This window comes from Tetranychus urticae, chromosome 3, assembly GCF_039701765.1.
Source record: "Tetranychus urticae isolate SD_2017Ah chromosome 3, NJAU_TeUrti_SD_1.0, whole genome shotgun sequence".
Classification (NCBI taxonomy): Eukaryota; Metazoa; Arthropoda; class Arachnida; order Trombidiformes; family Tetranychidae; genus Tetranychus; species Tetranychus urticae.
Window position 1 is genome coordinate 3,547,258 of NC_142960.1, and position 14,803 is coordinate 3,562,060.

A 14,803-nucleotide genomic window follows, 5' to 3' on the forward strand; every position below is an offset into this window, starting at 1 on the left:
AATCCAAATTGTCAGTGTATTTATGTATTTTGTTTGCTTGAAATATTATTGATTCAATTGAAAAATCTGTATCTGTTGAACACTCTTAATAGATCTGTTTTGTTTACTTAGCACAAGAATCACCTCATTGATATCAAAAATGGATAACCGTTGAGATCTTAATGATGAAAGATAAATAAGTAAAATGATTTACAATTGTATTGGTAAATGATCTTGAGTGTAAAAACCTTTCAACATTTACTTGAATATTTTCTCAGTTCCCATTGCTATTAAGTCTTGAATCATTAAAACCAGAAAATTCAATGGACCTTAGATTGTGTTTATTTTGTCTGTTTTGCATTTTATTGTTTCATATTTCAACTTGTTCCGATGATCCAGATTTGAATCGATCCGCTGTTGAACTAATTGAATCTAGAGGTTTTATCGCTCAAGTTCATACAGTAACCACCGAAGACAATTACCAGTTAACAGTACACCGAATAGTAAATCCTTTATGTTCAAAGGGAGAACCAGTTCTATTGCAGCATGGTTTACTTTCATCATCAGTCGATTTTTTGATAAACTCACCTGGAGGTTGCCTAAAAGATTTCACTGACTACAATAATCATCATTTCAATCCATATAAGTATCGATCATTTGTACGTCAACAATTCAACACATCAGTTGGAAACAATTTAGGTTTTGTTTTATCCTCACTTTGCTATGATGTTTGGCTGTCCAATTCAAGAGGAAATGTCTATTCAATGAATCATTTACATTTATCGTCCAATGATGAAAATTTCTGGAAATTTTCATTCGATGAAATGTCTAAATATGATTTACCTGCTTTTATCAATTACATGTTGAAGACAACCGGTTACAGTAAGTTAGCTAATTAAAGTCTATTACAGAGGAAAATATAAGTTTCAATGAAAGCGAAAACATCTTCAGGATTTATCTGTCATATGATAAGACTTCAGATTTCAGTTGTTTTGAACTACAAATCACCAGATCTTATTGCTCAACAATAATCTATTTTCGTATTCATTCCAGAGAAATTGAGTTACATTGGATTCTCTCAAGGAACCACCCAAATGTTTGGTCTTTTATCAACCAATACCTCATATTCATCGATAATTAAACCATTCATTGCTCTTGCTCCGGTTACTACAATTTCTTACACCAAATCAGCCTTGGTTCGAGTTGCATCTGATACGCCGATGTTGAAAGACTATTTGAGGTTAGCTTTTGAAATTGAAATCACCTTTTCAACTCTTCTAATCATCTTTTTACTTTTAAAGATCTAAAGGTGGTCCTTTTGTTATTTCCGATTCTACATTTCAATTCATAGCAAGAACTTTCTGTCACTCTAAGATTGACTTGGTTTGTCTCAATATTATCTTTTTAATTACCGGCTACGATGTTCGAGAAATGAATCAAACTAGATTGCAGGTTTACTTTAAACACACACCGGCAGGAACATCTAATTGGGCCATTGCTCATTACCTACAAATGGTTAAGTCAGGAAGATTTTGTAAAATGGATTTCGGCAAAGAGGGTAATTTAGCTCGATATGGTCAGGTTGGTTTTTCAATCGTCAATTGTGAAACTCGAAAATTTTAATCGACCTTTTCTCAATCTAGACATTTCCACCAGATTATCCTATTGACATGATAGACTCTCAGGATATCGCATTATTTTATGGACTTGGAGATTGGCTGGCCGATCGGAAAGATGTTGAATTACTGAAAAGTAGACTCAAAGGTAATACTTCGTTAATTATTATTATTAACCACATAGGTCTTCGGTATCTTCCATGTTATTCCATGTTAATTGCCTATTCTTTATTCAGCGGTTTTTAACCAAAATCTAGAAATTATTCCGTACAGTCAAAATAGAAACGGCTGATTATCTAATGTGTACTGATTGTTGCATTAATAGTTACAAGCTGAGACACGATCATGACTGATCGTAAATTTCTTTTAACCACCTATGCTAACCGTCTTTTCACGGTATTGTCCACCACCCAAATCCACCAAATTTTTGACCACTTTTCGGGATATGATGGTAATTAATAGTGGATGTGCTAGATGGTTTAAAAGTGGTCAACATGATTAATTAAAAAAAATAAAAATAAAATAATTTTCTAAGAATCTGAGTTCTGAGTGGTAGAGAATCTTATAAAAATTTGTTTGCAAATGTGGCGGAAAAAAGTGGTGGAGAAAGCCACTCTAAAGTGATAGACAATTTTGTTGAGAAAAGTTTTTTTAAAAAGTGATTTTGTTGATTTGGTAATTGTGTTGGATTGAGTGGTGGACAATATGGTGAACAATACGGTGAAAAACCGGTAAAATAACTGGTGAAAAAAGCCGGTCACCTCTTTACTCTTTACTCAAATGACAAAGTTTTACATAAAATCCTGGTCCAACAATCAACCATCAACCTGAATAACAAAAAAGTTTTTCCCCCTTTCTCAATGTTATTGGATACGGATTCTACATTTTTTCCCCCATTCTCTATTTTCATGAATTTCTCAGAGGTCATGAGATTCTGAGGTTAGGTTTTCTATTTTTCGTCGTTGTAGTTGAATCAGGGCTTTCAGACTGTGTAATTTTTTTTCTTGGAACCCGCTCCGTTTAGCCACAATCTTGACGCAAAAATTTGATACTTTGACTTTATATATTGTATAGATGTATAGATTGGTTAATAGTGTATCAATCTTAATATTGTCAGTAAGAGGTGCGTTGGTTACTCACTATTTGGTTTGTACCGTCGCTCAAGCTCGCAGTCATTTCTTCCAGTTAGAGGGTAAACGATTACTTTTTGGTTACGTATTTTTACCGCCTAATTCAAAAATAAAAATTTAGGTTTTCATCTTATTAGTGCCATCTGTTGGTCTTAGTGAATTATTTACTGAATAACTTTAAGTACATTTAATGCAAAACTTGAATACAATTTGATGATAAAAGTGTCCTTTTTAGCTGCTAATACGTACTTTTACAGAAGGGTCAAAGGGTTTCCTACCGAATTTACCAGGTTACAAATAATATATGAAACGCTTTCAAAATGAAATGACATGTCAGATTGCGATTTTTATAAAGTCTAATTCAGTCTTTTGTCTTTCCTTTGGTACAATCGTAGTTTTGGGACATACAGATAGCGCACACATCACACAAAAAGCCGATGAAAAAAGTTTTTGAGTTCAACATATCGCGTCTATGGAAGGATTGAAAATTTCGATTTCTCAATGTAAATTTTCTCATAGGATTATAATTTTTTATTGACTTTTTAAAAAACGATCTGCGCGCTAGCCTGGTAGTTTCGATAGGAAACCCTGTAACTTTTGTAAAAGTGCGTCTCTTAATGAAAATTAAGTTGAAATCTGGTTTTTTTTTTGTTATAAGCTTTTATTTCAGCTATTAAACCGACACCAGCTAACTTACTTATTTAGAAATTTTTTTTTACTTTCCTGTCTTTCTTTTTGAATTTCCCTCTTAATGATACCGTAGCGTAAATGGTTACTTTGTAGCCAGTAAAAGTAACCGGTTATAGTAACCATCAGTTACTTTTCTTTAGAGCTGAGACGGTTACTCTATTCATCATTAGATGGCGCTAAGCTGCTTCAGTATTACTGAATTAGACACCGAAGCCAGTCAGTCATTCACCAATCGACTGACTAAGGGTTACAACGACTGATAGTCGACTTGAGTCGACTTAGTCGACTCACAACTTCATCGACTCAAGTCGACTAAAGTCGACTCGAGCAATAGGCAACTGAACTACAAAACTGATACATGCTGAATTTATATTGAGTCAAAGTTGAAAACTATCTGAAATAAACGTTTTTTTTCAAAAAATGTTTACAAAAACAAACTTTTCGTCGACTCAGTCGACTTAGTCGATAGCTCAAACGACTGGCGCTCAGTCGGCTTTCAATCAACTGACTGACTGACTCAATCGACTGACTTCGGTGTCTATACTGAATAAGTGAACACTCCATTCATAATCTGCTTCATTCTAAGCACTAATCATCTCAGCTCTACTTTTCTTCTTCCCCTGAACAATTAAAAAATTATATACTTATTTGAAAAGTGCATTAAAGGACTAAGGAAAAGAACTTTGACCTTAGAGTTAAGAGTTGGGATTTTGTGGGTTTGTAGGGTTTGAAATTGAATCCATTAGTAATATTAAAATATTTCTCGAATCGACAATTAAATGAATTAGTTCAGATTTTCCTTGGTAATCAGTCATATAATGTTATAATTAAATAGCAATAAAATATAACTTAATGATTAGTTGAATCGAAATATATTGGAGTCGCTTTAAAATCTAAGTTTATCAAGGAATATTCAGGGATTTCTTACCCAAAATACTCAGCAACTAATCAACAGAGTCAAGAACAAGCTCAAAACTCTGAATATTATGAATCCATGACTCATCTATAATCCAAAGTAAACGAAACAAATGACAAAGGATTATTTCAAACCAGGATAAGCTTCTGACCTTAAGGTAGCTCAAGAAGTTAAAATAAAATTAATTGATCAAAAAACAATCAGGTTATAACCCAAAGAACTTTTGGTGACAATTTTTAACCACGTGTTGGAGTAAAAGTTTGATGAATTTATCGTAGAAGAATTTTAATTATTTTTTCCCATTTAATCATTGCTTTCAATGTTTTATTTCCTGAATTACCTTACCAATTATTGATCGAAAAATGCTTTCACTTTCACCAACAAATTCTTATGCTTTCTTTCAAAAACACTGAGCAGTACCACTTAAGGACGATTATGCTATTCCTGTCGATAATTGGAATCACATTGACTTTATTTACGCCAAAGACTTGGGAAAATATGTAAACACTCGCATCGTTAATATACTCAATGAGTACTGGCTGCGATAATTTCCCTATTGGAAAAGTTTTGAATTACTTATTAGCTCCATTTTCATCTGCTTTCAATTGATTTGTATTAATCTATTGATTTAAAGTCTACTATAAACCACCGTCTTGAAGCTTCATGTGATTAATGGGACGATTAGCGGCTCCAATTAAAAGTAACCTTTCCTCATGGCCAGTGGCAAGGTTATCAAATTGAACTGAAAATTCGGTCCAGAAGATTTTATGCTAAAAACTTGAAGATATGAGGTTGATCTCATTTCAACTCAATTCCAGTAGCTTTTGGTTTTCTTCAATGACTCACGATGGCTTCCATCATGCTCATCATATCATTAAAGTTAGAAATTTAGATTAATTTTTTACATTGTAATACTCTGAATCACATAGTATCCATTGGAATAAATTATAATTTCAGCTAAATAATTGCAATTCTCTTCATTCGGATAATTTGGTTGAATCTTGTTCCTCAACCAAGTCTATTTCCTTCATCCCAATCAAAGTTATCCCTGATGAAAAATTTTTGCTCCAGCAATGAATGATTGCATTGAATTAAAATTGGTCCATCATTGTTAGCTGGCAAATGTGCACAAAGATTGGTTGATTTGTGGCGTAATTGGCTTTTCTTGGCAGAATAAATCCAAATTTGAGATTGCGAGTAATCACATGCAGTCAATGTCAATTTTTCCATTTCTTTTGATCCAGTTAAACACCAATTGTCACATCTTATGGTTCCATTACCAGTGTAAATAAATATTTGCAAATAATATGAAGAATCTGGTCTGTGGTTAAGTCGACAGGGCTTAAGCGTAACACTTTTGTCTGAATTGATTTTTGTTCTAAGGTCAAAGCACAGCATTGAAGGTGTATGTTCAATTTGACCAATTGATTGATAATAAAGTGGGAAACCAGTTTCAGGATAAACATTAGTTAGATACCAAGTGAAATTTTTACAATTCAGCGCCTGTTGATGAGATCGTCTCCAAACTGTATTACCACGGTCAATACTGGCCGTTTTAGGAAAGGCGAGATAGTAAAACATTTTATATCTTCTTAACCAGGTTTCCACGATTCGACCAGCATTGAATAGGAATATCGATTCTTTTTTGGCCGGAAAATGATAAGGTAAATCACGATGGATGTGACCAACTCGAGAGCAAGGCACTATTTCTATGTTTCCACCACAGCACCAAACCTTAGATAAATTAGAGAGTTGAAAAATAATTAATATCTGAGAAAATTAAAAGAAAAAATGAAAAAATATTTACCCACAGACTTAAATCGATTGATTCATACGATAGATAAGACATATCAGGATCATGTCCACCAAGTTTAAAGAAAAATTGACGATGAATCGCAAATATACCTCCGTAAGTTGTTGGTGATCTACTGATGAAAATTAAAAGCTAATAATTAGCGGTTCTTCTAAGCAGCAATTTTCATTGAAAATGCTTTAAATATAGTGATACCGATATGATCGAGATTAACACTTGTTATTAATAGTTTCAACTGACTTTATAGGGATCGTTGGATCATCTTTTCTCCTTTTTTGCTCTCTCAAAGGTAAAGGTTGCATAAAATGAGTCAATTTCCATGTGAATCCACTCATGAAATTGTCCGGAACTGGATTATAACTGAAATCAAATGGACTGATCAGATCAACAATAGGTGACACCACACGATTAGTATCTTCTGCCAATCTGGAAACAAGAGGTTCCAACCATCCAATGTTGACTTCAACATGAGAATCAAGAAAAATTAAGATATTGCCAGTTGCAATTGAGGCCCCATAATTTCTGCCCTTGATTAAACCAATTCGAGATGTAAAACGCGTTAATTTTATCCTAGGATCGTTAATTGTCTCACTAAGATAGCTTTTGAGGTTATATTTGATGGAATCTAAAACGAAATAAACAAAGGTTGATTACTCATTTTTCGAGGTAAAGATTATACTTACTTGATGTACTGAAATCATCAATCAGTAAAATTTCCTTCAAGAGATACTTAGGTGATCTATCGATGAGACTTTTTATTGTTCTCAACAGAACTGACCAAGGTTCATTATGAAACACGATTATTATGCTCACTGAAGGCAGATTTGGCGGATACTCTCTTCCCTGACATCTGTTATTGAAAAAATAAAATAAATCAAGTTTTAGAGACAAATAATCAAATTTTAAAGATTAATAAATACTTAGGATTTCGGTGATCGGCAATAAATCGGTCAAACGGCAAGGAATCTGATAGATACAAATTTAGCTTGTACTTCAAGAATAAAGATTGAACATGAACGTTTGACTTTATTGGGTTCAAAGGTGGTAAATTGTCACGAGTCTTGGTGAACACATTTAATTTGTATTGAGTGTAACACAAACCGGTAATTACCAACAGAGCTGTAAAAAATTTGTAACACAGTCTTAAAGAAGCACTAACCATGATCGTAAACTAACATTAAACCATACATCCAATGGCTTTTAAACTGAACAATTAAACTTTACAATCCAAACAATGAAAAATGTATTTACATAATCTTGCCAATGCATCAGCTGATCCATCTATCGGCCTTTACCTTTTACTCTAGTTTCCTTCATATTGTTTACTTTGTGATCCCAAGAGATAAAACAATGTCCCAAACAATAAATATTATTTTTGTGATTAAAAATTAATCTTGAGCTGAAAACAAACTAATTGTTTTATTGCTCTTTAACCATTGCTTTGATGGTCAAAGGATTAGTGTGGTGAACGGACACTACACCGAATCATTAAGACCACCATAAGAAAAAAAAGGTTGCTCCAGGAACATGAAGAAAAGGGTAAACCACAAATAATTTTTATTGTACATCTCTTGGGATCACCAGGTAAACAATATGAAGAGAGAGAGGAAAAGAAGAGTAAAAGGTAAATGGAAATACCGATTGCACTTTAATTAAAGCGCTTTTAAAGGTTTCAAAACACACATTCTTAGCTAATTGATACCTGCGTGTCTAATTATTTTTCATTATCTACAAGCAACAAACATTAATCGTCATGTCGGGTGCTTGTTGAACAAGTCAACATTATCTTGCATACATAATGTGTTATACAATTGTTATCAGGTTGGTTTCCATGTTTTTCTCAGGTGTAAAATGAGGGTTCCTATGAACACAAATTAGCGGTTGATTGAGATGTTGATTGGTTTATTGAGTTTTGTTGAAATAATAATTTGAAAGAAGGGAAAGATTAATGGTGAAAGATGGGGTTCAATTGAGTGATTTCCAGTGAATCGGTCAATTGATATTGATATAAAAGCAGAGATTCAATCAACAAGTTTCACCATTTGAAGGGCACTTCGGGTCAGCCACTTACCTTTCCCCTTCCTCCTCCTCCTCTTCCTCCTCCCCACCGTTTCTCACTTCATCTTCATTCTCATCTTTTTTTCTTCTTCTTCAACCATTAATACCATTTTTCAGTAGCAATCTACGAACCATGAATTAACCTGAGAAAAACATTTTGAGAATGAAAAAGAATAATAAAGAGAAGAAGAAGAAGAGGAAAAAAAGTAAACGTCTTTAAGTGAAGAGAGAAGCTGTCTTCAAGATGAAAGACAAGTAGACAAAGTAAAGGAGCAGAAGATGATGATGATGAGTAAAGACGAGGGTGGGTTGATTTTGATTGGCAATTAGTAGAACATTAAAGAAAAGCAAAAGAAGAAAAGATGATGATGAGAGTAAACTGGTTGATCCAAGGCTCATTCCGAATTGGATATTGCTTACAAAAGCAAAGGTAAAGTGTTGAAAGATTCAAGTTTCCCTGTAACTTACAGAATGACCTTAAATTGTTTCCTAAATCGATGTTAAAGGAAAAGCCTTTTTTTCAGGATAAAAATGAAGACAGTTGCGATTCTTTGGAAAACCTTCCAAGCAAAACGATTACCTTTTTTTGTTCATTCTGTATCTACCAAAAAAGCCATCGGTAGAAATGAGTCTTTCAAAGGTTTCTCTTAATCTTCTTTTTATCTTCCCTTTTCATCATTTTAGCCTTCTTTCTTTGTTGCGCTGAAAAGATGATGATAAATGCTTCAAGAGTTGTTGACTGTTTGATTTTTGGTCAGTTACATTGGTCAGTTACGATCATTATCAAAATCACTTCAACAATTTTGAAGCAACACTTGAAATGGTGAAAAAAAAAACAATTGCAATTTTTGTGTTCAATCTAACAACTCGATCTTACTCTTGATTGACGATAATCTCGCTTAATGGCATTTACCTATTTTCTTGTCATCATCCAACCTTTTTCCACCTTGTTTTTCATCTAATTATTTTTCTTTCGCCACTCAATACCTTTTCAATGTTACCTTTTACCGGAAACAAAAACATTCCCTTTCATCTCGTTATCCTTTGTTAATTTCATCTCACGGATTAGAGTTCAATTTATCACCTTTCAAGGTGTTGATAATAATAACACTATTATTCGCTCTTTTCCTTTCATCTTCCGTTCCTTTTCACATTTACTCAGCGAAATCAATTCGCCTATCACTTCATTAAAATTACACTTTGCAATGTCGAACCGATTCTATTTCAATCTTCAAATCTTTAATCAAATGAACCAAATGAGACAATTTAATTAAAAGCATTTCCATCACAAAGAAATTGAATAATGATAATTTAATTGATCCTTTGATTCTTTTCCTTCCAATGAATATCATATTTGAAAAGATAATTCAAGAGTAATTTTGTTTGATTAATTTCAATCGTAATTTGATAAACATTGAAAAATATTTTAATGACTTTTCACTGATCACGCCAATGTTTTTTTACCTGAAAAGGCAAGTTTGTTTTTGGTCAAGTCCAAGTCAACTATTGTTAGCTAATTGTGCCGAAAATAGATGAGGGAAAAAAAGTGTCATTTTAAGTGAAAAAGAATTGAAATTTTGCACGGAAAATATTCATCAACATCAATTAGTTCAATTTTTAGGTTCGACTTGTTTTGCCATTGAAATGTTATCGTAAATTAGGTTCACTGTAATTTTGGAAACAAGTTTTTTTGCTACCAAATGTTGGCAAACAATTGGTAAATGATATCGATTGTGATAATTATTTTGGCTGTTGAATTATCAAGAAAATCGGAAACTTTGAAATTGGTTCCATTATTAATGAGCAAATAATGTTATTCTTGATCATCTTTTTCTCTTCTCTTCTGAATTATCAAGACTCAACTGACAGAATAGTTAGAGAAGGAGAAAAAAACTGTTATTGTTGTTATTATCATGTTACAATGATAATGTCTGTTTGTGTCACTTAAATTGTTTCTTTTGTTGAGTTGAATGATGAACAAGAAGCAAGAGGAACGATGAATTAGATGGACGAAGAGAACGAATGAAAACAATGGAGAAAAGATGAGCATCAATTGTTTCCGGAATGAAGAAGAAGGTCAGAATGACCATCAAATTAGAGTCCACTTAGTCTGTTATCATTGGATCAATGGAAGAGTAAAAATGAGGCAAAAATAGAAGGTGGACAGAATCAGAAAAGAGGAAGAAGAAGAAGATGAAGAAGATGAAAAGGAAAAGGAAAAGAGAATCAAATTATAATATTTACAAATAAATGTTCTGTCATTTGATAAAAGCTTATCATTGGAAACATTATCATTATTGGCCTAGACGAACAATGCTGTTGACAATAGCGATGAAAGCCATTATTGTCATTAGAATTGCTATTATGATTACAATTACTGTTAACCATTCCCTGTGTGAGTTTGTTATCGAAGCGCCAAATCATTTTAAGCAAAGGAAAAGGAGAACAAGAAAAAGAAACAAAACTCGAACACTAATCGCTTCAACGATTTTGTTATTAAATTTGATTTGGTTCGAAGCTTTAAATGGACCATTTTTGGAGAGGCCTTTTCTCGCAGAGCAGTTACTTGTTGGAGAGAGAGAGAGAGGCTCAAAATTTGATAAAAAGCCATTGATTGTGATAATAGTAACAGTTATAATCGAAAGAGAAGAAGAAGAAGAAAAAAAAGAAGATAAAACTCAACACCTTTTCTGTTAAATGACATAAAAGGTCCATGGTTAGTTGCTCTTTCAACGCTTTTCCCTCTGAATTATCATTCGGATAAATCTTGTTCTTCTTCTCTTGTCCAATATTATTGTTGCATGACAATCAATTTGTACTGCATTATGCGAATGGAAAGACAGGCAACACACACAAATCGATGGAAAGTGAACTCTCCATTTGAAGATCACTTTATTGTACTTTATTGTTGCTTTCATTGTACGTGTTGATATTTATATTAAAATCATCTTCTCCTCTTCAAAAGGTTGACTTAAAACGCGTGCCAAAAGTGATGAATGTTTTGACCGAAAAATGAAGTCTTACTCTTCCACTTGACCTCAAAGCCGTGTTTATGGGCTCGCTTCAAAGGAACATCATTTAACATTTCCTCTTCTTTTAATTATACGATTAACCAAGGCTCATGTAATGCCTTTTCAGCTAATCTATTATGTAAATTGAGTGGCTAAGAGCTCTTAAAAAGCATCGCTAAACAGCGTAACAATCATTAAATGTAACTCCAATCGGTTTCATCTTTAGACTTGAAGATAACTTTCAACTTTCATTGTAACTATCAATTATTGCAAATGATTTTCATGCTTTTTTCATACTTTTTGGCCTTTTTGCTGAATAGGAAGACGACGGACTTTCAATGTCAAGGTTAGAGAAACAAAAACTGTCGATTCAGAGTATTACATGAAACATGGAGAGGCATCAAGGCTCATTATTTCAATTATTAAATTTCTGTTCAGATTGTTAAAAGTCTAATTTCCTTTACAATTCTCATGAGAATTGATGAAAATCTGAGAATCTGAATGTTGAAGAAAAAATATTGAAACTTGAATATAAAAAAAGCAAATGAATTCAGAAGCTTCTTTTCACCCAAAGTACAATGAGAGAGAAAAAAAATGTTCAATGAAAAGGTCAACAAAATTGAGTCAATTTCAAAGTAATTGAGTTTATTTTAATTTTCTCAACATTTTTTTTCCTTCCATTTTCCTTTACCGAAAAAAAAGTAATTTATATTTGGAAAAAAAGATTGTTTTTTGTTGATATTTTGCATCATCTTTTTACTTTCATGTTTCAAGTTGAATCTGAACAGAAGAAAAAATGAATCTCCAAAGATGGTCACTTTTCATGGTCTGATAGGTAAACTTGAATTTTTGGTCCTTCATCATTTCCATTGTCATTATCATTTACTCTGACTTCATTTTCCTCATCACTTGACCAGAATGTTTATCATGAGAAGAAAAGGCATTTTGAATCTTTTCACACTTTGCGGTCATTTAATTTTACCTGATAAATGCATCATGGGAAGGAAATTGATATTTCATGTTGATTAAACTCGATCAAGTGGAACATCAGATAAGAAGAAAAAAAGTTCCAAAATCTATTATTTTGTTTGAACAAAAAAAACACATAAAACACACTTCTTGATAACTTGATTTAATCTTTTCTCATCAAAATATTTTTTTCTCACTTGCAATTGACGATGCAAAGCATGAAGGACTCATTGATACCGATGAACCAGTGATTAAAGGATTCAGAATGGTCAGACATTTGAAGAAGTGACAAAAATTGTGAGAAAATTGTAATCGTTAAGATTACACTTTTAATGGATAATAATATCGACTGTTGATTTACAGCAACAATAATGTTGTGGCTGGATTTTGATGATCAATTTAAAGGTTTGTGAGTTTGTTATATGTTTAAGTAGCTAGAAAAAAAAACGTTGCTCTAACTTCAATTTAAGGTCAGTGTTGCGATTAACACAGACAACTCACCCACTTCTATGTGTGGTTCTCGTGTGAAAGTTTAGACTTACAACGATCGCAACTGTTTTTGCGTAGTTTGTTGCTGCTGTGTTTAAAGTCAATCAGTAAAAATTAAGAAGGTAAAGTTAAGAATAAAAAAAAAGGTAAATGATAAAAGCTTCACACAAAACAACAAACTAACTGAACAACCATAAATATTCACACGATTTATGCTTAAAGCGATTGGAATTAACCTTAAAAGCCCATTTACCGGGCATAAATGACACCATCAACGCGTTTACCTTAAACCAACAATCACTATCATTAAGCATTATCATCAGTTTCAAGTTTAATTTAACCTTTTTGGAAGTTTTTATTCCCATAAAACACAATAAGAAATGAGTTTCTTCCTTTGCCTATTTGAGTTACAATTTTTTGCATTCATTTTTCATTCATTTTTTTTTTCATTCATTTCGAGCAATCAAATTGTTTCTTTGCAAAGCATCTCAAGTGATGATAGGCAAACAATTAGATTAAGTAATTAACTTGATTCTGTTTACAATTGTTATTATTTTGGACAAAAGTGAATCCAGTTTTGAAAGGTTGTACACATTAATGCATTAATCATGCAACTTGTTTCCTTTTCAAAAGACAACCTTTTTTCAGTTCATCTTGGCTTTTCTTGTTCGCATTCATTACTTATTATGAATCAATTGAGCCTACAATCAAATTCTTGAGTTTCTCTTCTTCTTCTCTCTCTTTACTCTTCAATGAGAAGAGCAATTTATTATCATCATCTTTTCAATTCCCATTCACTTCTTTTCATCGGGATAACATGAAAATGTTCATCAATCGTTTAATTTTCATTTTAAAAGCGTAAACTTTTAGTTGAACAAGAAACAACTTTTTGATTTCAATCAATTGCACGGCTCATTGCATTTCAATTCCTATTCAATATATAAAAACTGCTCTTGTTGATGATGGTGATGATTTCATTGAATTGCACCAAAAGTTTGCTCCTCGAACTTCACTAAATAACAATTTGAAGAGAAGAAGATAAAGAAGAAGAGAGAAAAACTTTTATCATCTCAACTCAACGAGTCTATCAATCAATTTGGGTGTCTACCATTCTTAATGGTCATGTTAAGTACGAAGCGACCAACAAGAGAAAACTATTCTTAACGTTGATTAAATTATAGTATATTTCAGGTTAATCTTCATCTTTTAATCAATCAATGAACCATTTGCCAATCAATTACAATGTTTATAGTAACCAGTCTAATAATAATTGCTATTAGAAACTTTTCCCTTTTTCAGGTAAAAAAACGTTCAGTTGAAAGAGTTAATCGGTTTGAAATGAAAAACCATTAACTAATTGTTATTGAATAATTAAGTAATATTGACATTCAACTAAAATTAGATTGTGATGATTAGACAAGATATAATGATCTGAAAAGTCATTATCGTTAAAGAGTTGACAAGAGTCAAAATGTTGGGAATGTCAAACGAAATGAGGAAAGGAAAAAAAAATGATGCGGAAAATTGGGTTTACTTGGCAATCCGAATGATTGAGATTTACCTGAAGTCTCGACCAGATGAAAGGTAAAAAAAGACAAAAGACTAAAGTTGGTGTTTTTATTTGTGTCTCATTGTGTGTTTGCTGGTTTGTTAAAAATGTTCAATTAAGAGTCTTTTATCCAAATTAAAGAAGCAATGAAACTGCTTAAAAAGATCAACATCATTTTACCTGCAATTATCTTATTCGAGGTTCTGCTTTTTCGCCATGATTACCTGTTTTCTTTTCAATTCCTTGTGACCTTAACAACTTCCTTTTCTAACCTTTTTCTTCTTCTTTTTCAACACAAAAAAAAGGTTTTCTATTGAATCCACCCTCAAGATGTTTTGGGACAAGAAACAAATGAAAGGATGAATAATCACACAAATGATGTTCATGATCGAAATGGAACAATTTACATCAATTGATCATCTTTTGCGTTTTAACGTTTCTTTTGTTTTCTCTTCAGGTAAACATTAAGAAAAACAAATTTGATTGTTACCAGAAAAAGGTAAACCTTGAAACTTTGTACTGTCAACATTTTTAGCAAATAACAATCAATGGCTCAATGGTTGATCAAACACGCACAAATGAT

The 14,803-nt window shown here is 32.4% G+C and overlaps 2 protein-coding genes across 3 annotated transcripts; one reads left to right on the forward strand and one right to left on the reverse strand.

The window, feature by feature from the left end:
• Positions 1-200: 200 nt before the first annotated feature.
• LOC107371775 (lipase member J) lies at positions 201-5,293 on the forward strand. The gene is made up of 5 exons (XM_015939937.3): positions 201-861; positions 1,033-1,219; positions 1,281-1,560; positions 1,623-1,743; positions 4,749-5,293. Exons 1-5 carry the CDS (start codon positions 303-305, stop codon positions 4,877-4,879), a joined length of 1,278 nt encoding a protein of 425 aa, XP_015795423.2. The 5' UTR covers positions 201-302; the 3' UTR covers positions 4,880-5,293.
• On the reverse strand, positions 4,243-7,758 carry LOC107371773 (polypeptide N-acetylgalactosaminyltransferase 13-like). Of its 2 annotated transcripts, none has more exons than XM_015939936.3 (5): positions 7,065-7,758; positions 6,828-6,994; positions 6,385-6,769; positions 6,139-6,256; positions 4,243-6,065 (listed from the first exon to the last, which is right to left on the reverse strand). In XM_015939936.3, the coding sequence occupies exons 1-5, from the start codon at positions 7,304-7,306 to the stop codon at positions 5,340-5,342; spliced, it is 1,638 nt and encodes a 545-aa protein (XP_015795422.2). In that variant the 5' UTR covers positions 7,307-7,758; the 3' UTR covers positions 4,243-5,339. The 2 variants fall into 2 exon arrangements, with proteins under 2 accessions (XP_015795422.2, XP_025018626.2); XM_025162858.2 differs by having other exon boundaries at positions 5,197-6,065; positions 6,139-6,259; positions 7,065-7,434.
• Positions 7,759-14,803: the final 7,045 nt, after the last annotated feature.

What these genes read in the sequence shown, in the direction of transcription:
- LOC107371775 (XM_015939937.3), top strand. Translation starts at nt 303, where the DNA reads ATGGACCTTAGATTGTGTTTATTTTGTCTGTTTTGCATTTTATTGTTT. An exon ending in GTTGAAGACAACCGGTTACA is followed by an intron (nt 862 to 1,032) that starts GTAAGTTAGCTA and finishes TATTCATTCCAG; the next exon opens with AGAAATTGAGTTACATTGGA. An exon ending in ATGTTGAAAGACTATTTGAG is followed by an intron (nt 1,220 to 1,280) that starts GTTAGCTTTTGA and finishes TTACTTTTAAAG; the next exon opens with ATCTAAAGGTGGTCCTTTTG.
- LOC107371773 (XM_025162858.2), bottom strand. Translation starts at nt 7,306, where the DNA reads ATGGTTAGTGCTTCTTTAAGACTGTGTTACAAATTTTTTACAGCTCTG. An exon ending in GCCGATCACCGAAATCCTAA is followed by an intron (nt 6,995 to 7,064) that starts GTATTTATTAAT and finishes TTTCAATAACAG; the next exon opens with ATGTCAGGGAAGAGAGTATC. An exon ending in CAATCGATTTAAGTCTGTGG is followed by an intron (nt 6,066 to 6,138) that starts GTAAATATTTTT and finishes AATTTATCTAAG; the next exon opens with GTTTGGTGCTGTGGTGGAAA.